The sequence below is a fragment of the Sinohyriopsis cumingii genome, chromosome 14, assembly GCF_028554795.1.
Source record: "Sinohyriopsis cumingii isolate HCF-2022 chromosome 14, ASM2855479v2, whole genome shotgun sequence".
NCBI lineage: Eukaryota > Metazoa > Mollusca > Bivalvia > Unionida > Unionidae > Sinohyriopsis > Sinohyriopsis cumingii.
Window position 1 is genome coordinate 84,754,111 of NC_142974.1, and position 24,457 is coordinate 84,778,567.

General features: G+C 34.2%; 1 protein-coding gene across 1 annotated transcript; it reads right to left on the reverse strand.

Moving 5' to 3' along the window:
• Positions 1-3,235: 3,235 nt before the first annotated feature.
• Positions 3,236-5,875, reverse strand: LOC149784272 (orexin receptor type 2-like). The gene is made up of 2 exons (XM_089933250.1): positions 4,353-5,875; positions 3,236-3,813 (listed from the first exon to the last, which is right to left on the reverse strand). Exon 1 carries the CDS (start codon positions 5,503-5,505, stop codon positions 4,363-4,365), a length of 1,143 nt encoding a protein of 380 aa, XP_089789376.1. The 5' UTR covers positions 5,506-5,875; the 3' UTR covers positions 3,236-3,813; positions 4,353-4,362.
• Positions 5,876-24,457: the final 18,582 nt, after the last annotated feature.

The window sequence follows — 24,457 nt, forward strand, 5'->3', positions numbered from 1 at the left end:
CCTCTCTGCTGCTACACTATCCCATTGTGAATCCTACACTGGCAAACCACATTCTAGCAGGTTCAGACGGCGATCTAAGCGACCTGACATCCCCGGGGAACTAGGTATGCTCAGTCCAGCAACTGACACCGATAAGTGTCTGAATGTTAGATTTTAAATTATATCTCACAATATCTCATCTAAGCACATCCGTCTCCGATTTATATAGAAAAATAATCATTTCTCTGTCATGTGATTAAAATTTGTGTTGTTTAACGGAAATTGTAATAAAGAGTTATACGTTCTACGACTGTACCATGTTTCTAGTTTCATTATCGTCATCTCGGAAGTTGTATACACGATTACACACCGTTGGAAAAAATGAAGTAATCCTCGCCCCCCCCCCCCCCCATCTTACATGGGTATGAAAAGCGGCCACCATTGCTATTGCTCGGCAGTTTCTCAGAATCAATGGCAATGGTGGACGCTTTTCATACAGAAACCTGGGCTATTTCACGTATTTAATTGCATGCATGAATGATAAGTAAGATCTATTGTCTTGTCAGACACATTCATCTTGAAGCGTGATTGCTATAATAAAAATGTCTTACAATAATTCACGATGAAATGTTAAATCTATAATTGAGCCAATTCATGTACCCAGATGCATAGCGTGTATAATTGTATTTGTATTAACCGTGTCTTGTACCTAACGGCTCGGACATAATATATTTAGTTGTATGCAATTGTGAGTCGTAGAAATAAGTGGGGCTTCGTGCAAATCCTATGCTGTCGATCGTGACGTTGCAAGGACTACGGTATTAGTATATTAACAGGAAGGAAACAAAACATAATGATCAACAGGTCTGCATGTTATAATGATGATCAGGAGATCCTTCGGCTGAGTGGGAAGGCGGAACATGTGTGGTGACTACGTGACCAATCGACCACAGCTGTTGAACCAGAAATATGTCCTGATCGCTACAAGAGTGGGAATTAATCATAAATATAGAGTACGGATAGATGAATCTTACACTGTTCATGTTTGTATAAATTCTATATTTAGATATTATTGATGATAGGATCACACTTTGTTTATATGAAAAAATAATTTTGTATATCGGTAATCCATGATAATAGATACATATGTCAATTATATTTAGTTCGAGTTATGCAAATTGATCCTTCTTTGATTGCTCGCTAAAGCTACTTGTTCTAACTGTTTCCAATTAGGAACGGTATCATTTCCGTACATTTGTCGAGCTCAGGGTGTATCATTTAGTTCAATGCATTGTTGGGGTTGATGCGCACGAGTATGGTGTCAGATTTATTCATTGTTTAGTTACCATTACAAGTAAGAAACTCGTCCAATACAAGCATGTCTTCATCTTGTCTCGGCATCATTCTGTCTTCATTTTCTGTGTAAGTGTATGTTAATACCTAGGTTCAAATCATCGTTACTTTTCCAACAAACTTACTTAACTTAACGTCATATCCGTTAATAGCTGTTTGTAGGTGCGGGTTTTGGTCATAATGTACTAGGTACTAGTGGTGGTCACTAGTTGATGATGCTGGTCAATAAACTGTATGATGGATCAATGAACTTACTGATTGCAATTAAGATCCTAAGTTAAATATTGTGAACCCATGAAAAATCAGCTCAGCTACATTGTACAATATTAACCAAGTCTCTATAAGAAATATTTCTGGTACGTATCGTTGTGAAAAACCAAAAGATATACGATCATGACCTAAATAATTCCTGCCATGAGGAAGTGGTTAATGGGATATATGAAGTGGTTAATGGACTTATGAAATGGTTAACAGGATATATGAAATATTATTGAATGACACACATTCCCCGGTCACTTCGATAACACTTGCTTCAATTATTATCCGTTTCAATCCCTTATGGGCTTAGATCTTTCTTTAATTTTTAATAAGGTCTGATTCAGTCCGATTTCAATCGAGTTTTGCCTGAATTGCTCTACATTTGGTTTGCTTGTCCACAACCACACCGACATCGACATAATTACACAGCTAGTATAGTTAAATTGGCATAATCTTTCTAATCAATGGCAGTGAACTAAACAGTCATATATCTCTGAGAAATGTCTTACTCAGTCATTCCATTTGTTGTGTCTTTATCTTGCAATAGACTGATAAAGTAATAAACACCTTTCACGACCAGATTACATTATAGCAACGATGTTTATATGCAGATGACATGTTCAAATTTTAATATTTGTGTGAAAATGGTTAAAAAGACTCACATAAGATACGCTTGAGATTTATATCGTTCTTTTTTAGACTTAATAGAGGCATCATGTTTTCTTCGTGTTAGATATTTAGAGCCACATATATAATATTAAGTGTTGCATTTCTTCCCAAATAGAAACTTTCATATTTTGCTTAGAGTATGGGATTCATACATTTGCATTTTAAAATGATATTGCACATTGTTGTGTTCATAATATTGATCATTTTAATATTAAGCTTTTATGTGTACAAAATAATTAGTGAAGATGGTTCTCTCCAAGATATTGAAGACTTGCAATAAGTAGGCAAATTAGGCACATGTTATGCAAAAATGAGTACGCCAAATAATAAAGGATGCTGTATAATGTAGAAAAGAGACTCAGATCTATCCTCAGAATGCGCGATTTGTCTGAGCCCTGTGTTATATTTTATTTAATAGAAATCCGTCAATTTGTGTTGCAAAGATATGCTGTTGATGTTAAAATATTTGATACATCACGCTGGCTGCTCTCTTCATCATGCTCTATAGGTTACAAAGGTAGTAGGAAATAATGAGTTCTCTAAACATGGTACAGCAGTGCATAATAAACTGAAATGTAACTGTCTTGTATGCTTTTTCGACAAAAAAAAACAGCTAATCTGTTTTAGCATTCCTATACTTAGATTTTTAGATGCATTTATAAAAGTGTTTCGAAATGAACTGAACAGAACACATGAATAATAAGCAAACGTTTGGCACTTTAACATTTTAATTTTTGTAGAATTTACATCTATATTAAAATCTCTTCAACTTCCTGTTTATTTCGCTGTGCAGATGAGCATTGACTAGATATTATATAAAATGAGTATTTATTTTAACTCTAGCAGTGTATATTAATATAATGTATCTGAGAATTTCAGGATGTACGCACGTTTAAAAAAAACAGACTATTCTGTCAATTTGTAGACAAGTGGTGTGATCATGTTGGATGTGGGTGACACGTTCATATAGATTAAATCATTATAATCATAAAGTTTTATTACAATATTTCCATTGGTATCGTCCATTTAACTGAACATCAAAATCAGAAACAAACAAAAATCGACAATTAAACTTCAATATTTCCTTGTTAGAAATAAGCACTTGTAAAGGACGTATGTTTTCTGCTTTGCGCAGCTACTGCATTCACATCCGGGTTACACTGTTGCATTATTATGTGGAGTAGAACAATGCAAGCATAATCATGACTCAAGGAAACTTCCATTTCTTTCCCTCATGCACTAACCCTATACCCCAAAACAATAGTAGCTACTATACAGCAAGTGATGTACAATAAATATGATAATTAATTTCTGATGTGCATACAAGTCATTTGTAAGAGAAATATAATCCCCATGAAAATACATATTAAAGGGTATAATGTGCGGACAAACAAGTGAAAAGGGATTACACCACTGATGAGACGCTGGAACCGAGGTAACAAGGTCGATTCATCCACGTCGCTTTTTACTTGCTCCAAGACCGATGCACAGTTCTAAGACGTAAATCAGTTTAACTGTAACGCTGTTTTCAGTTGTTGGTGATATTTTCGCGCACTAAATAGATACAAACAATGACATTACAATTTTGTATCCAATATAACTATTGCATATAAAACAACACTACATGAGAACAATTTCCACAAATAAAGGCATTGCTAGATTTACATTTTCGGACGCTGTAATTTGATATCATATGACATTGACTCAAAACAACAGTGTTAGTTACGATTTGTTCAAAATATCTCAAAGTCGAGTATCGCGGAGTCATGGAGAGGTGTATACCATCCTTAAAAAATAAAAAAGTTGCTATTCAGTAGGTTTCCACTCGTATCCTTTTGACGGGTCTAAAATCCATTTCAGTTGAATATATCGAATAAATGATGTATTGGGTATCAATAATTCCTTCAGAACTGATTATCTACATTTATCAAAATCTACATGCGCACATGTTACCAAAATAATAATTAAAAAAGTATAGTAATTACGTTTTCTGAACATATATATCATCCTAATTTATGGTCAAGACTCAAATAGATCATAAGCTAAATCTAGTGTGAAACACATACAATGTCTTACAAAAAGTAAATAATTACCTTAAAATCATTATCTTTTCAACACAAGTTTCTTGCATTCCATTCGAAACCTCCTATCCATGACACCATAAATAAATGGATTTACCATGAAATGTATTGCAAACGTTCTCCAGAAAAGCTGATAAAACATTGTGCTTGTATTGTCCAGATCTGTTATGAATTGTTCGTCGAAAAAGGTAAATAGTTGCAGAGAAAGAAACGGCGCAAAACTCAACACAAAGAAAGCTGTGACAGCAAAGAGCATCTTGGATATGCGAATGGTCTTTGTTGATTCAGCATGCTTTTTAGGTTTGTTCTTCTTGGTGTATTCATTCATGCCTTTTCCAGAATCATTGACGTGTGTTTCATCATCAAATATGTTGTTCTGATCTTCCCTTGTAGGAGTTGAGACCATTTCTACTCCATTCGCTTCCGCTGTGCAATGTGATTCGTTGGGTTCGATAGCATGAGATAAAGCGCGTGCCTTTGAATGTTTATGCTTTCTTATCTGACGCCATACCAATGTATAGAATACAGATATTGTTGCAGTTAAGATAATGAAAACAGTGCAGAGAAAGATGACATAGACATTTGGAAACAGCGTATCCATGTAAATATCATCGATAAAACATTGCAAACCTGTGATATTTGCAACTCCGGTTTCCACGGTGTTTCTTCCATAGAGGATAAAGCAAGGAATGCAAAAAGTGAAACTTAGGAACAAGATCAATCCCAAAATAATTTTGATCCCTCTTATGGAAAATTGGTTTCCATATGGTCTGCATATCCTTCTGTATCTATCAAGAGCAATCACGGATAGAACTAGGATCGATACCAAAATATTGAAGTAAGTAAATGCGCGGAGACTCTTGCAAGCCAGTGCATTTTCGAACGTGTATGGATGGGTTAAAACTCCGATTACAAATGGATCGCAAATCATGCAAAATGTAATATCCGCCAAAGCCAAGAAGGTTATAAAATATCTATGGGTGGAGATTTCCAGTTTGAAAACGGATATATGGACATATAGAACAAGTGCATTGCCGACTATCCCAACCAACATTGTGATAGAAATAAATATAATTACGGGAAGTAACAGTTGCACTTGTTTGTCATTGAGTTCATCCAACGTCCAATTCCTTTCTTCTGGAAGATCTTTCAAAGGTATAAACATTGTGAAGCAGAGCAGAATAGATAGACCACGGACGTCAATATCGCGTGAAATTTCGGAGAAGAAATGTTATTTTGTCCCACTACTTACGTAACTAAAGACCTTTTGTTTCTTCTGTACAGGCAAACAGCTCTTATGCTTAAGTAAAACATAAGCAACAACAACAGACAATTTATCAAAAATTGTCCATGACTCAACAGTTAATATGAAGCTATATCAACCAATGATCTTTATTCAGTATGAATAACAGGATACCGCTTGCGTGTCATGCCATTAACATTTTTCATAATGTAAGCTATTCGTTTTCATTTAGTCTCAAACGTATAATGTCAGCTGATTTCAAAATCTTAGATTAATGAATTGTTATGCGTAAGTAACTATCATACACATTTACAGTATCAAAACGACCAATGTTTGTAACTATGACAAAATAGTCAACGTCATTAGCTCATATTTCTGGGTAACATCAATAAACCCTTGCCAGATTTGGAAAATATATCCAGCCTGTCTGCCTCTGATGCTGTCAGTACTAAAGAGATAATAGGAGACATATTAAAAATGAATTAAAAATAGTCAAATTTCGCTTGTAAAGATATCGGACAATGAATTCATACACTTGATTAGATTAATATCCCTCTTTGCTTTAATTTGTGATAACATCTTCAAAACATGCAATGTTCCTGTTTAGTTTAACATGACCATGTAGTATCTATTGTAAAATAGTCACCGATGTGTATATTTATATTCGTTTATACAATAAACTACATTAAAGAAAAAAAAATATGTCAGGTTATATCCAAACGTAAAAAACATATCATCTTATTTAATTTCATCACAAAATATTCAATTATTTTAATTCTAATCGAGACACGTATTTGACGTTCTCAACAAAGTATTGGTGTTTGTATTCTAATCATGTCAAACGATGTAACTATGGCGTTTGACCCAATCTAGGACAAAGTACATTGCTTACAAATTATATCAATATGGTATAGTATCCACGAAAAAATAGTAGCTTGGTGCAAAGATCATATATATATATATATATATATATATATATATATATATATATATATATATATATATATATATATATATATATATATATATCTATGTGATCAGTGTACAACAGACTTTATTGTAACCGTTATTCACAAGGTGCATATTCTCTGCTGATGTTCCATATGGTATACTTTTACAGTTTCTTAATTTGAATTGCGTACCTGTGAAATAACCAATATTATTATATCATTATTTTATTCTCCGTTAACGTTACATTGTCAGAATCGTTCAGTATTTTACGATATTGCACACCTTCATATTCAAGTGCATCAAGGAACTACTGTCTATTGTAAACATTTAATAGACGCAGACGCCAGCATTATTTGTATGTAAACAAATCATGTACACTCGCGTAGTGGGCGCTCTACGTTTTGGGTGATTAAATTTATTTCTGAATGAAATAAAGCAGATGTTTTGTGGACTGCCACATAACAGCTGCTTGGCACATTCCGCGTTACCTTTTCTGATCCAATGTTTCGGATTTAGTCTAGCTATACAGTAGACGCCAGAAAGAGTCCTTATAAATAACATACAGGTGAAAAGGCGTAAGTGGCCTTCTTTAGCTGGTAATAAAACTCACTTATTTCGACTGCAAGAACAAACTTAAAGACCAAATAATATTTGCTACCTTAAATATTTTCAGCACTTTTTATATTTCATGGTGTTTATTTCTTGTAATCATATAATTATATATGTTTTTTATATTATATGTGTTGTCTAATGTTGTAAAGAGCTTCGAGCTTCTAAAAATTAGGCGCTATACAAAGTCCTCTTTATTATTATTGTAAGAATGGCAAAACAATATGCCTACAGTTTTACATCCTGAATTTCCTCCAAATGTATTTTCTTAGTTCTGCAAATCCGAATTGCACGATCCATATCATAGGTTCTCAATCATAATTACACAGTTCGAAATTGAACTGTAATATCGAATATAAGTGCAGTTACTTCCTCCCTACTGCAATCAGAATGCAGTAAGAATCAAAGTCCATAGCGTCTCTTTGATAATTGCAGTTGAAAGAATTCATATTTTCCCCACATTATGATTTCAAACATTCAATGACAGACACAGAAACACATCTGCAGATGTCAACACGCTTCTCGCTACTTTAATCCGATGTATTTCATGTGGAATTGTCACATATAAATCCAGTCCATAATCACGAAATTTCGTAGAATCAAAACAATACCAAACTCTATTTATTCCACATGAAATGGAAAAGTTGTTGCAATGCGCATTCATTCACAGTATGACTCCAAATTTCAATCTTAACTATACGCCATTTTTTTCTAAAGTTATCTTGAGCGCGCCATTAAGTTCAATATTTTTTTCTGGGCGGAGTTATGTGCGCAGTAATAATGTGTTGTTGTGTAATGATGTATCAGCGCTTGTGTATTGAGTTTGGAATACGGCATAAATTCAGTTACATTGTTTCTTGCAGTGTGTTTTATTAGTATAATTAGGCCTTAGGTAGAATAAGAAAATCAGCATATAATGAAAAGGTTACTTCATTTGTATGGGAAAATAGGAACTCGCTTTGAATCCTTTGACAACTAATTAGCTAAGTAACGTTGATAGAGAGTGAGTATCCTACTATTTTAAAAATTTCAGTTTCATCCGTTTCACCTCAAGTTCTATTTTCACAATTTATATACCTTACCTTTGTTGAAAATACAAAAACGTTTGTCACAATGATAACCTAATTACAAGCGAATCAAAATATACACTCTATGAGAAGCTAATATATTTTCAAACATAATCTTATACACAGTTGTACAAGAATTTTATAACTCTTATTCGAAAGTAAACTTCAGAGGATAACATACTGGGTACACTTGGGGGACAAGTTGAAATCATGCGATAAATACTCAAGTCGATTTAACATGAACATCACATCATAGGGACGAATGAGTATAAACAGAAATGGGAAAATATCATGGTATAATGGTGAAGTGAAACAAGTTACATAGTCTATAGGAATAAGGAAAACGTAATGCTATACTTTTTGTCCAGTTTATAAATGCTAAACGAAATGCAGAAAATTAGTGAACTCTTGTCATATATACAACGGTTCTTATTTCAAATCATTCCTAAGGAGTTAGTAACTTAATCCTGAATGTAGCTAAAAAGTAATTTTAGAACGAAATCATAAACCGTTTTTACCAGTAATTAAATACATTAAGGAAGCGAATAGATGTTGAATAGTTAATAAATATTCCAAAAAGGTGTTCACAGTGTAATATATTTTTCTGTACCATAGTTATTCTAACAGAACGACGTATATATCCATTATGGTATGTCAAAATAATTAAAACAGTACATGAGTAGTTAACGACGGTCACAAAAATTGAAACATCTTAATTTACGAATATTTTCTTTGTAAAGGTCATGTACGTAATTCAACGCACACACAAACGCGCGCACACACACACACACACACAATCACACATAAAAACACACATAAAAACACACAATATCGGATATTGCACCTCCCCAAGGGCGATTATTGAATCATCTATAGTATGTGCTCCTATCCCGTATTGTAAACATAAACAAAACATTTGTTTTATACTAGCTGAGTTTTATATCAATATAATCTAATGCGTTCTGTAAAACAAGCACAATTCTAGCATCCTTGGCAGGAAGAACAACTAAATAAAAAGATAAAATATCGAAGAATCATAAAAGAAAGATTCACACATAGGAAATGCATAAAAGAAAAACAGAAAACACACCCTCACAAATATTTCAATTAAATTTATTTTCTTTAGTACGTAATTGTCTGATTAAGCAATGACTCGAAACAAACGTTTTACTTAAACATATTTCGTTGTACAAATTTTAATTAGTTACTTATTGCTAACATACAGGAAATAAAAATATAGACTTTGGAGAAATGCCTATACGAAATGCAATAACGATACAGTAGTATTTACAGATTAAATTAAAACCTTTGAAGATAAACCAAAGATAAATACTCAGTCATGTATGGTCCATGTCATACGTTAGCGTTCAAAAATATATCCTTCCCTTGACTGTATTTGTAGGTTGTTGGTAACAGTCCATTATTTGTTTCAACACGTTGATGTTCGTCCTTCATCCAGGAGAAAATGTATAGTTGTATATGTTTTTATTGTAAAATTCACTGATCATGGGTCAATGAAAAAACAATTCTCTGCTACTTCGGCAATTTTGCGTGCGTAACTAGGAGCTGTATAAAATGTAACTTTATTTAAAAACGTACCTGGCAGATCACGTCCCATCAAAATTAGTATACACACACGCACATAAACACACACATACATATAAATATTAATTGTGACCTGATTTCAAGTGAATGATTATAAAATCGTTTTACTGGAAAGATTATTCATTCGAGTTTTAAGATCTAGCAGAATCAATATTATTCTTGATGTGTCCAAAATGTAATCTGAGCTGCAATTTATTTCTTCAAATTATTTAATTCAGTGATTATGTTCATAGAGCTCATTAAAGGTATTCTTGGAAAAAAACAGTGATTTGCAGTCAACCAGGAATAATATTTCCGCGTTTCAACAAATGCCGTAAGTTTCAATGTTTATTTTTTTATTTCGTTATTTTTGGGGGAATTAACTTTGTGGTCGAGGGAAATTAATTAATTGTTGAATTTTAAAAGTCTTGTTGGCGTTTATCTAATTTTTATTTCTTATTTTAAGAGCACGGAGTCGTAACAATTGTGCATACAAATGTATAAAAACTATTGTTATATATTTCCCGCTGTATAATAAGTGCCATTGTTTAGGAGTACACTGTGACTTCAAGTGGGTCATAACTTCAATTGTCCGTGCCTCAATGTTATTCGGCGGTTTTACACGTAGTTCTCGACTTTGTAATAGTGGTTGCATTTACAATGATACTTTGCAGTCACATAGAGGTTACATTATTAATGCAATGTCATGCCTGCGGAAGAAGCCAGCAGATAAATCGACTTACTTTTCAACCCCAAACGTTATTGACAACTTGTATTCGAAACGAGGTTTCTAACAGACGCAGCCGATTCCACAATCGCTCGATCTATTCATGCGGCTTTAATAATTCATAAAGCAGATATTATCAGGTCAACAACTAATTGCTCTAAATAGTGTTCCGGTAATGATCTCGAAATCTTGCAGTTCTGCAGTCTTCCATTTGTATTTGGTACCATTGTTAAGATATCTAGAACGGAGGTTTGTCCAAAATAGGTAATTTATCATGATAGCTGATTTGAGTCAGTTGAAAATGTTCATTCGAATGCAAGGTACTATATAAGCAGATGCGGCATACTTTACGTTGGTGTGATAATGTATTAACAAGCAGTACAGTCGTCAAAATATTAATGTTCTTGAGCCTGAATAACAATGTCTGGCCAAACAAATATCATACAATTTTGACACTGTCTGCTCATTAACATCTCATGAATCTAATTCATAACAATATGTGGTAGCTCGTTGAAAAGATGTGTAATGACTGCAAGGTTTCACTGTTGTCAACGCTAATACAACACTGAAATCAAGGGCAATATGTACTTGATTTTGTGAGTCACAGACCTTGTCTCTTGCTGAAATTATATATAATGAGTTATTTGTTAGAATGAAATATCTCATGATCTTGAGACTCGTTGATTACCTGTATGTATACACACATGCATACACACACACACACACATACATACAGACATACATACATACATACAAACATACATACATACATACATACATACATACATACATACATACATACATACATACATACATGTGATCAATGGATATCTCATATTCACCCACAAAAGAAGGGATTGTAATATCTTTAGGTTTTGTTTAGGTCAAATGCATTTTGATTGATCTTAATTGCAGTTCGTTTTAAAACATAAGAGGAAATGGTGATGATAATGGTGTCGAAGACGATGATGATGATTTCATAATGGCAATATCCCATCGTGAAATATGTAGGAGGAAATGTTGGCCGCTGATGTTAATGTGTTAATGTATGTGGAGGACCACGATGGGAAACGGTAGCTTGCCAGATTTCTTGGTTCACTTTAGGAATCATCCAGTATAACCATGAAACAGGTATGGAGGACATTGCTGTACTGTGAAGCTTTGAACACATCTAAGTTTATAGTCCCTGTACCCTCCAGACCTGTTATTGTACAATACGGCGGCCATTTCCTTTATAGTGTGGATTAAATATTTATCATGAACATTCATGCAGTTTTATGTTACACTTGTAAATGAAAACACACACATTGCACTTGGAACTTTTAAAAGCGTTCAAGGTGGTAAAAAGTTTAAAATATAAGGAGTTATCCTCAATCATGAAGCCAAATCAAGTTTGAAAGAAATTTTGCCTTCTTATATTGTTTATAATGTCTTGCCAAAATATGCACATTTATTTTAAATACAAGTTTTAGTTATTCATTCAATGTCATACAAAAAATATACCTATCCACCCTTATTTGAAATCTGATATATCAAGCCCTGTCTAATGTGAAATGAACAATTTGTCCTGGCTAAGGCTTTGTCAAGATCGGGAAAATCGGACAGCAATGGAATACACATGCCACAATGTTAATATCATTCTTAAGCCGAATAATGTATCAATGAATACAAAATAAATAACTTATGTAACATATGACAGTCTACAGAAAAGGTTGATAGATAAGCAAGTTAGTGTCTTATTCTGTGACAATATCGGACAAAAGGAATGATTCCAAAGGTATGCAAACCTTGACAATAAATTACGTCAACAAAGGCTTTCTACTACAAATAAGGGAAAACGAATTCAACACGAGGCTGTAAGTTCTTACATGAATGCTTCTTATGAAAGGCCATATACAGATCAGTAACAAACGAAGAGTTGAACCAATGCAGCGAGTAGAATCCTCAGTTACAAACTCAAAATGGTATGTCGTGTCACTTAAACAAATCCATGGACAGCAATAGGATGTGACAACAAAGCGAAACTATATGGGACGAATATGTTAAACATATTCTGTATAAAATCATTTTAAGAAAATTAATGAACTATAATCAAAACAAATATGTAGAAATTCAGTTGCAATAAACTTCATGTAAGGTTTATGCATACTAACATAAAAAAAAATTCAGTAAACTTATACATACGGCTTGGCAATTATCTAGAAGAATGCGCAACAAATTTGTCCACATTAAATTCTGCTGCAGATACAAGGAAGTAATTATGCATTACTTTGTTCAAGGGAGATAATTTATACATCTACTCATCAGACACTATCTAAGTCACATATATAAATCAACGTATGTGAAGATACCCTATCATGATGAACATACCACAAATATTATGCATACATAGTCTAGCGGCATATTAAGTGTGATAATTACAGGATAGCTATATGCTATGGACTGAACATAATTAATACTCCCGTTGCACACCTCAGGATTATAATACATTCCACATAGTACAAGTACTTTTTTAGTGTAAAGACAGCAAAATGATCCACCAGACAATGTTTCCAGATCGCAAAATTGCTAGCGATTTACGATTCATCAGTTAAAACAAAAATGATTTTTTTGTGCCCAACTATTTTATTTTTTTATTTCAGAAATCAGAGCTTCCCATATCAAGATGGAACGTTTCCCGCTCTAACACTCAAATTCACTAACACCAATGTCATTATCTGTCCTAGACGCTTTCTCACAAACAATTTTTTTTTTCATTTTCGCCCGACAACTCTAATGTGTTTTTTTCTATCCCAGCTGCGAGTGGAACGAATTGATGAATTTGTGTATCATCGGTGGCATTATAATATGATATTCTCTTTGCCCCTTGAGTAACTTAATGAACCAGTACTCGGATGAAAGTTTATATATCTTCGGATTTTCGTTCTTGTAAATTATATTTCAAAATCATATGTGAATTTCTTTCAGTAATGAGTTGGTCAGTACGTTGTATACGCGCGCGTTGTAATATTTCAATCGCAGAAATAATCGCATTATTATTTTCGTAATTCATCATCTAACAAAAAATATTTCTTTAATATAAATGTTAGAATGTTTTAGGTTCTAATATGTAAACACAAAAGGAGATGACCAGACTTGGATGATGCCTTAGCAGTATTTCGCGAGTGTTAGGCATGCTGATACCGTAAGCTAATGCTGCTCGTATGTTATATACGTACCATAGGATTTATTGTTGTTCTTGTTGTAGGATTTAACGCCACTTTTCAGCACACGATGGGCTATACATGGCGGCCAGTATTAATGGCGGAGGAAGAACCCGGGAAAACCCCGGAAAGAAACACCAACCCACGAGAAGCTACTGGCAAGCTTTCTCACATATCCACATTAGCTGAATCCGAGACTCGAACCCAGGCAGACAGAGGTGAGATGGCAGTGATCCAAAACGGAGAGCGCATTAGACCACTCGGCCACTCGGGGCCCCACCATAGGATTTAATAGTGATCAGCATTAATTTACGCCTATACACTATCCCCTTGTGAATCATAGATTGGCAAACGATATTCTAGCAGGTTCAGAGGGCGATCTAAGCGACCTGACATCACCCGGTAACTAAGTATGCTCAGTCAAGCAACTGACACCGATAAGTATCTGACTGTTAGATTTTAAATTATATGTCACAATATCTCTTCTAAGCCCATCCGTCTCCGATTTATATAGAAAAATAATTCTTTCTCTGTCATGTGATTAGAATTTGTGCTGTTTAACCGCCATTGTAGTTATTAGTTAGACGTTCTAGCATTGTACCATGTTTCTAGTTTCATTATCGTCATCTCAGAAGTTGTATATACGATTGCATACTGCTGAAAAAAATGACGTAATCCTCCCCCCCCCCCCCCACATTACATGGGTATGAAAAGCGGCCGCCATTGTTATTACTCAGCGGTTTCGCCGAATCAATAACAATGGCGGCCGCTTTTCATACCGAAACCTGGGCTATTTCACGTCTAGATCGTGATTTATTACTATAATAAAATTGTTCTTTGTAGTTTGTTACTAAATGTCGAATCGTAAATCACTAGCAATGGACCGTTTACGGTCTATGGTCTAAGGTTTAGATATGAAATAGCCCGTTAGCTATACTGCAGAAAACAAAGTCGAAGTCCCTTCATTGTCAAACATCAGGTTATTAATCAGGGTTAGACGACATAATATGGCGTTACAAATAAAATATGCAAGCACAAGCATTGAAGTAACTCTTATCCTAATGTTGTATAACGGTGTAACACAGGAAGACAAAAATCAGAACAAGTTGAATTACAATTAATCCCGAATTCATACTCAACGATTTCCTGGACTATGAGGCGTGAATTAGAAATATTCATAACGTACTATTTACTCGTTTACTTTAGTCCCAGTGGCGTTATCTCCCTTGACCGCAAGCAGTCAAATATATGAATTGTATTGCCTGTGATAATACTTAATAATCGTGTCTGTGTGACGTTTTATCATAATGAAAATTATGTGTGTCTGTAGGTTTATAATTGATATTCTGTCCACAGAATCGTGCTAATGCACAAACAAAATATTCTACGACAAATGATTGCGCGTTTGGCTAATAGTCCCTATGTGTCCCTGAGATCCTGGGATCTCAGATATTGAAATCGGTTTCGTTCATTGTTCCTCGATCGTGTCGAACTAAGTATGCCCTCTGTGACAAGCTCGGCAAATGCCAAAATATTTTCTAACTGCATTTATTGATGAGAATTCTATCTTAACGTGTCTGTGGATTTACAGGTCTAAGTGGCCGTGGACTTTTACTGTTTGTTTTTTTTTTCTGTGTCGCCCTTCCTAGACCTCTGGCTGTGCATAATAGGTTCAAGCTTTTGAAAAGAAAATTACTGCGTGTGATAGCGTCAAGGTGATTGACGAGAAAACCATTGCTGATGTAGCCATTAAAACACTCATACTAAACGGGATTCAACACGAACATTTAAAAGATTTGATCAATAAATACAATCATATGGAGGGGCTTATTGGGAAATATGGTATGATATCCTCCAGGGATGTTCACTTTGGGGCATATGGTTCAGTCTAATATAGAAATAGCTGGCGGGAGAGTCCAGTGTCGTTTTCACCAGTGTGGTAGGCTATAACATACCGATTGTCAGTTCCGGCATTGTCCAGATACAAAATGGAACAAATTTAGTGAGAATCTAAGATACAAGAAGCAGATGAGAAAGATTGATTTAGAAGTGTTAAGAAAGGGCACTTATAATCAGGCTGTATGAGCAATAACTGGAACAGCCTTATTTTATCATCTTCAAAGGACATGATATATTCAGTGTATTGCCAGCTATGTTTTAATTGATGGCAAATTTACAATAATACACTAATGTCAAGAAAGGTTACGGTTATAAAGAAGGAAATTAAATGAATGTAACTTGTAGACAATTCCGACAAGTGTCAAGAGCTTTCATCGAATTTATCGCAAATATCCTACCATTGGTGAAGTGCGGCACAATTGGAGTGAATAGTAATACTATGAAAATAAATTTATAAACCTTCGCAAAGCCCATCTTACATGATTCATTTATGGCGACCTTGACAAAATATGCCTAAATTTAACTCTAACTGTTGACTTTATAACATCTCACAGACTTGTCATAATAAACTTTGCACTAATTGTAAAGTATTGTTCCGCAGCGTGAGATGGGGTGGTGGTGGCACTGTAAAAAGTTAGGGTTACTCCTCTTAATATCATGATCTTGTTACTATGGCAACATTAAATAACAGCTGCCTTTTGAAAATAAAATCACTTTATAAAGTATATCATCCTGTTTCTATTACACGGGCATTTTACATCTAGGATTTTCCCTTTATTGACAGATTCGAGTACTAAAGTGTGCTGTAACAAGAGATGAATCTACCTCAAGTAATTAATCTGATATTAGCACTAATGGACAATATTATTTGACAAGCATTGCATGCCAATATACATCAAGATCTTTCACCTTTTTGGGCTTCATGCTATATCAGATATACAATCAAAAGTTGACCGGTTTTCGGTCTCATAACTAATCAGTTGAATGTATCTCAGTTATGCTGACATTTCTGAAACATATACAAACTTTAGTGAAAACTTTTAAACATTCATCAAATCATATAAAGTTATGAAAAGCGACACTAAGTATGAGGACGTAGCTAGGAGTTTCGTTGAGGATAACAAAATGCTTCACTGGCAGTCCACGTGTAGGTTATCAGGTCTAAAGATTGATCGCATTCCCTTATATGTGAACGCCTTTCTTGACCGATGCCTTTTTTATAGCCAATCCCAATGAAACGAAATGTCGAGGACTTCAGAATCACAACTAGATCAGCGTTTAGGTCCCCTTTATACAAGCGTTTCAAACTACATCGCATGTGGGAACGGGCAAAAATACAGCTGCGTAAATTGAATGGTCTGGAAGCCATAACTTGTATTGCACTAAATCTATACGTAAGTAAGGCATGAGGTATTTTTGAGCGCGAGCGCAGAGAAACAAGTGTCCGGTAACATGAAACATTGCAAAAAGATCAAGGTGACTTGAGATACGGAAACGACATGGACTGATCACTTCCGAGCAATGTGAAATTTGCATATATTTCCTAATGGTATTCTGATATTGTAAATAATGAACTTCTTTTCGTATTGCGTGATTTATTAAGCAGGAGGGATTGGCACGAAAATTGTATGTACTTAATATGTATGCATTACATCGGAACAAAAAATTACTCGGTGTCGTTGCCGCGAACAGCGTTAACAGATTTTTGTTCATTTTTTACTTTGTCTTATTTGGAAATAGTTTGATACCCAATTCTGCAATAGTAAAGTACTTGCAGCAAAGTGCATCCCGTCTTCATCTTGCTAAAGCATCATTCTTGTCCAAAACCTTCCTTTCCCATATGACTGTCTATTAATATTTAGGTGGTAATTTTCATTACATTACATTTCATTACATTTCTACGAGACATAACGTCCTAGTCAGAAGGTAATAGTGATGGTCAGCGGTTGATAGCGTTGGTCAGTAAACTGTGTGATGGGTCAAGGAAACTTATTTTTAACAATTAAGAGCAATTGTTAAACATTGTGAACCCACTAAATATCAGCTCATCTATATTTGCTAATATTTCCGAAGTCTCATCTAAAAGTAAATTTGGTAAAAATCATTTTGAAATAAAGAAACTTAATGCGATGATGACCTAATCAATTCCTGCAATGATGAACTGGTTTTTGGGATGTATGTAATATTACTGAATGATACACATTCTCCGGTCAATGCCATACGTTTTGCTTCAAGTATCATCCAGGTCAATCCCTAGTGGTCTAAGACCTTTATATCATCCTGTTAAATGTCTGCTTCAGACCGATCTTAATCGAGTTTATGCATTGTTTATGAATTTCGCTTGCTTCCCCCCCCCCCAGCCCATTGATATAAGTACACAGCTAGCCTAATTAAATCGACAGAATCTTTCTAAGCAATGATGTTAAGCCAAACAGTCATGCATATCTTTGAAATGTCTTTCTCAATCATTCCTTTTCACCGTCTTTATCTAGCAATAGTCTGAAAAATAATATAGAATTATCACGACCAGGCTACTCTAAAGCATTCATATTTAAATGCAGGCGAAATGTTCAGAATTTAAAACATATGTGGAGAATATTTCACATTGATTAAGTATTGTATTTCATTCTAAACCAGGAAATTTCAAAGTTTGATTGTATTTCCTCTTTCCAAGTCATATGGAGAACTGTTCAGTAGCATTTTCAGTAAACATGCCAAACGATTTTTTCTTACATAGGTAAAAGTGAATTATTTGTTTGCAGAGATGGTAGCGTTTTTGGTGATAGACAGCAAGAAAGCATTCAATATAAAATAATACCTCTGAAAAAAACAAAACATATCATCCTTACAAAACGAGACTTAACCGGAACAGAAAATAAAGCATAGTTTAAGTAATACCTGCCGATGCAGTTTGACTCCGTACAATGATCAAATATAAACGTGTACAACAAATGGCATAAACACTTGTCTTTCACATCTTAGACACAACTTGCGTTGACTGTAAAAACAAACGGTCTAAACAAAGGACCTAACCTAATAATCTTAAAATGTTGCCTCATTTTAATTTGTATTTACTTATGACATAATTTAATATCTTTTACAACGTAGATAACAAAATGCAATATATACATTTTAGCACAGTCATGACAGCAAGAAATATTGATTGCCGTGAAATACACGATTGGTAGGAGAATCTTATTAAAGTACATAAGTTATGCAAGCCTGATACTGAAACCGGTCAAAATCATGCTAATATTACATTCTGATACATGGCACGTTAGATACACGTTCTGGAAGAGACAACGTCTATGACTTGAGAAATTACTCAGAGCCCTTCAGTTCTTAGACTATTAACTTTGCGATGAATCCTTTCAGTAGGATGTCTCATACAATTACGTTTCAACAAGACATTACACGTTTTAGATGTTAAATGCTGGATAAGTTAAGAGACAAATAATATTATAATTGGATGATTTTCGTTGGCAAGACATTATTATGCCTCTCCCATGTCACCATTTGTTTCCGACGGTGCTGGTTAATATATTATCATGACCAGTTAAAGGCAGCCGAAATATAACAGTAACTTGTATGAGAAAGAGCAATTCCAACCGTCTCAATATCCACAACCATGTTGCTAAATTATCCATTTAAATCAAACGTCTCTTCTGGAAAGCGAAACACATGCGCTAAATAAAAAAGGAAGATTGTTCAATGCTGCAAGTATACGGTGTTACCTGAACTAGGTTCGATCATTTAACTGTTGTTTTGACATTATCTGCTCCTTAAATAGATTTGAATAAAATACATAGTTCGAACGTTGAATTTAAGCGACCTATAGTGTTAAAATGATCATTTCGAATCAAGATTGGGAATATTTTTCTTCTGAAAAGCACTTACATGATTATGTGTTGATACTTTCAATTTGGCATGACAATGCATCCATAAATGGTCACCATTTAAATACTGGTACCCTGGGGCAACTCTATTATAGAGTGACCATAAACATTTGTGGCATTCTTTGACTCATATCGTCTAAGAGGTCTACCTCATAAAGTTTGTCATAACGCCTCGTATAGATGCATTTCCTTATATCAATGTGATGCCCAAATTACTGCAAAGTGCCACTCTAAATATACACATCCTAAGACTAACATGCAGGAGGTACATTAGACACATTTTATTTGTAAATGTTAAGAGACAATGTATGGAATAAATACAACAGTAATATTTATTCTGGACAAAAGACAAATATGTAGTAGTGCCAAATATGTACTGGTCAGGAAGAGAGAATGTGTTTTTCTGAGCTGTTTTTTATATTTTCCTTAAATAAAATCCAACAAAGAGTGTTGAAAATATATTATGTTGACTGTTAAAATATTTTAAACATCACGGTGGCTATTCTCTTCAGTAATCTGTTTATTTTCTGAATGCATTAGTAGTTACTGAGTATTATGAACATTGTACAGCAGTGCAATTTAATGAAAATGTATTTATATTGTAAACTTTCATGACATTTTTGTTATTTTTATATTCTTTAATTATTCGAGGCATTTTAAAAAAGGTGTTTCAAAATGGACAGAAAGGGGCGCATTTTTATTATCAAGGATACGAAAACACTTGGCACATTTAATACCTTCAGTTTTTGCAGAACTGACTTCTAAGTACAAATCTCAAAACAGGCTGCTCGTTGTGTTGTGCAGATAAGCATTCAATGGACATTATGTAAAACAATATTTTGTATCGACTCTAGCAACTGCTAGTAAAGTAACAATCTTGAGAGATCAATGATCTAAACATGTTTATCAAAAAGTATGATATTCAATTAATTATGGTGTTAATTTGATGCGGTTGACACGTTCTTAGAGTGGAAATCATTATAATTATACAGTGTTATTAAAATATGACCATTGGTATCGTCCTTTTAACGAAACATCACATACAAAATCAAAAACAAGTAAAATCGACAATTTAAGTTTAATTATATCTTGCTACAAATGAGTACTTGTAAACGACGTATCTTTTCAGCATTGCAAAATCTATGGTATCTACGTTCAGATTAAACTGTTGTATTTGTATATGCAGTTGAACAATGCAAACAAAGAAAAATCCACTTCTGTCCCTCATACACTAACATTATACTACAAAACAATAGCATCTACTTATCTACTTGACATCTATATATATATATATATAACCATAATTAATTTGTGATGATGTTTAATGATTGTTGTGCATATATGTCGTCAGGAGAGGCTAATCCCAGTTAACATAAATATAAGATTATAATATGTGCGGACAGACCCTATGACAAAGTGTTCCACCACTGAATCACCGGAACATAATAACAACGTCGATTCATCACAATCGCTTTTTAATTGTTAGATGGCCGTTGCACTGTGTTAAATTATTATTCAGTAGTTTAATTCTAACGCTATATCAAGTTCGTGGGGATATTTTCACGCTAAATGGATAAACAATGAACAATTAATGATGTATGCAATAGAACATACCCTATAAGACAACAATGCATGAGGACAATTTCCAATGATGAAAGCATTACCAGATTTACACTTTCAGATGCTGTGTTTTTTGACATGATATGACTTTGATTCACAACGATAACACCAGTTTCAGTTTTACGGAGTCAAGGAGATATGTCCACTTTCTTTAAACAAAATCCACTTTGCTAGTCAGTGGGTTTCAACCTTACTGCATTTGGAAAGGTCTAAAATCCTTTTCAGTATAATATGTCGATTAAAACATCAATGGGGTATCAACGGTTGCTTAGGAACTGATTATATGCACTTATCATAGCCTACCTGCTCACATGTTACCAAAATGATCTTTAGAAAAGACAAGTATTTACGTTTTATTAGCATATCCAGCTTGCTATGTTATGGTCAAGACTAGAAAAGATCAGCAGCTGAGTCTAATTTGAAACAAATACAATATCTTGCAAAAGGTAAATAACTACTTTAAAATCGGTATATTTTCAACACAAGTTTCTTGCATTCCATTCGAAACTTCCTATCCATGACACCATAAATAAATGGATTTACCATGAAATGTATTGCAAATGTTCTCCAGAAAAGCTGATAAAACATTGTGCTTGTATTGTCCAGATCTTCTATGAATTTTTCGTTGAAAAAGGTCAGTAGTTCCAGAGACAGAAATGGCGCAAAACTCAACACAAAGAAAGCTGTGACAGCAAAGAGCATCTTGGATGCGCGTATGGACTTTACTGATTTAACTTGCCTTTTAGGTTTGTTCTTCGTGTTGCATTCATTGGTCCATTTTCTGGGATCATCAACAGTTGTTTCATCATTAAATATGACGTTCAGAATTTGCATTGTCGGGCCTGAGGACATTTCTACTCCGTTCGTCTCCAATGTGCAAGATAACGTGTTGGGTTTGATAGCATAAGATAAAGCATGTGTCTTTACTGAATGTTTATGCTTTCTTATTTCACGCCATACCAATGTATAGAAGACAGATATTCCTGCAGTTAAGATAGTAAAAACAGCGTATAGAAAGATAGTGTAGCCATTGGGAAACGACGTATTTTTGTACTTATCATCAGGGAAACATTGAATACCGGTGATATTTGCAACTCCGGTTTGCACTGTGCTTCTTCCATAGAGTACAAAACTAGGAATAGAAAAGATGAAACTTAGGAACAAGATGATTCCAAAAATAATTTTGATCCTTCTTATGGAAAACTGGTTTCCGTATGGTCTGCATATCCTTCTGTATCTATCGAAAGCAATCACGGATAGAACTAGGATAGATACCAAAATATTGAAATATGTAAATGCGCGGAGACTCTTGCAGGCCAGTGAGTTTGTAAAAGTATACGGATGGGTTAAAACTCCGATTACAAATGGATCGCAAATCATGCAAAATGTAATATCCGCCAAAGCTAAGAAGGTTATAAAATATCTGTGGGTAGCGATTTCCAGTTTGAAGATGAATAAATGGACATATAGAACAAGTGCGTTACCGTCTATCCCGACCACCATGGTGAAAGAAATAAATATAATTACAGGAAGTAACAGCTGCACTTCTCTGTCATTCAGTTCATCCAACGTCCAATTCCTTCCTTCTGAAAGATCTTTCAGAGGTGTAAACATTGTGAAGCAGAGAAGAATAGAAACATCACGGACGTAAATATCGCTTGAAGTTGCGTAACAGAAATGTTATTTCGTCCCGCTTCTTCCTCAACCATTATCTTTTTTGTTTATTCCGTACAGGCGAATAGCTCTTATGTTCAAGTAAAACATGAGCAACAACAATAGACAAGTTATCAAAACTTGTCGATGACTCAACAGTTCATAGGACGCTAATTTTAACCAATGATCTTTATCCAATATGAATATCTGTATTTCATTCGTGTGTCATACCATGCACATGTTTTATAAAGTAATGTAATCGGTTTCATTAGGTTGTACGTGTGTGATGTCAGCCTATCTCAAAAGTGTAGAAATTAATTGATTATGCATAAATAACTTTCATACACATTTACATTATTCAAAGGAACAACGATTTAACGACTATACAATATTCAACATATATGCCTGATAAATCTGCTCCCGTACCTATATGGGTAACATAACCAACATAACTAAACCATCACAAAATCTGAACAATATATATGATACTGTCACGACTAAAGAGAAAATAGTAGCCGTATTAGTATTAGATCAAACGTCGCTCATATAGCTTCAGTCACACACATCGAATTGACACACTAGATTAGATTTATATCCCACTAAGCAGTGTTCCCCTTTTATAGATTCTTCAGAACGGGCTGTGTTCCTGATCAGTGAACCAGTGAACACATGCCCATGTAATATCAATTAAAATATAGCGACCCATGTTTATTTTAATTCTTTTACATACTAATCCACATTAAAGGAAGTAAATAGCAGTCAGGTTTTATCCTAACGTACTATACACATCAGCTTGTTTAATTTTATTACAAACTATCCAATACTCTAATCGATGCATGTGTTGGCGTTCTAATCACTCTTTTGGTATTGGTGTTCTAATTATGTCAAACAATGTAACCAAGGCTTTTGACCCAATGGTGATCAAGCGACATTGATTACACATTAAAGCTATTTGGTATACAAGGAAAATAGTGACTTACTTAGACGATCATCTCTGTAACCAGTGTAAAACAGACTTACATTGGAAACGTTTTCCGCTAGGTGCATACTTACTTTATTTGTAATGTGTTTCAGTGAAATAATAAACAAACTTGAACCATTAGTAACTTTTCATTATCAAATATAGCTTATGTATTCGATTCTTAGACCACAATATCTGTCAGATATCTTGAATAGTAACTTTTGTAATCTTAACATTTTACAATAATTAGCTATGTACTGTCGATAGAAAGTCCATATCTCATTATTTTAAGAGAAATCTCAGTTTCATCCATTCAGCTTAACATACTATTTGCACGATTTATCTAATGAAAACCGTTGAAACAAGTACAAATATATACCGTACGTTTTGTATAAGTGCAAAAAGGCTTGTCAGATTATTAATTTAGTTACAGATGAATGCATGTTCTAAGAGACCCCATAATGATAAAACAAAATATATGCAACACTGTACAAGGTCTTTATAAGCATTTTTCCAAAATAGGCATCAGATGATAAGATACTGAGGCAACTTGGGGGACAAGGGGAAGTCATATGTTAAATGGGTCCATGGGTTTAACATTGCAATGAAATCACAGGGACAAAAGAGTTTATATGAACATGGGGAATATAATTGTAAATTAGTGAAAAAGGATAAACAGTTAATACTGACAAGGGGAAATGTGA

Excerpts from the sequence above, each read along its gene's own strand:
- LOC149784272 (XM_089933250.1), bottom strand. The coding sequence starts at position 5,505 with ATGTTTATACCTTTGAAAGATCTTCCAGAAGAAAGGAATTGGACGTTG.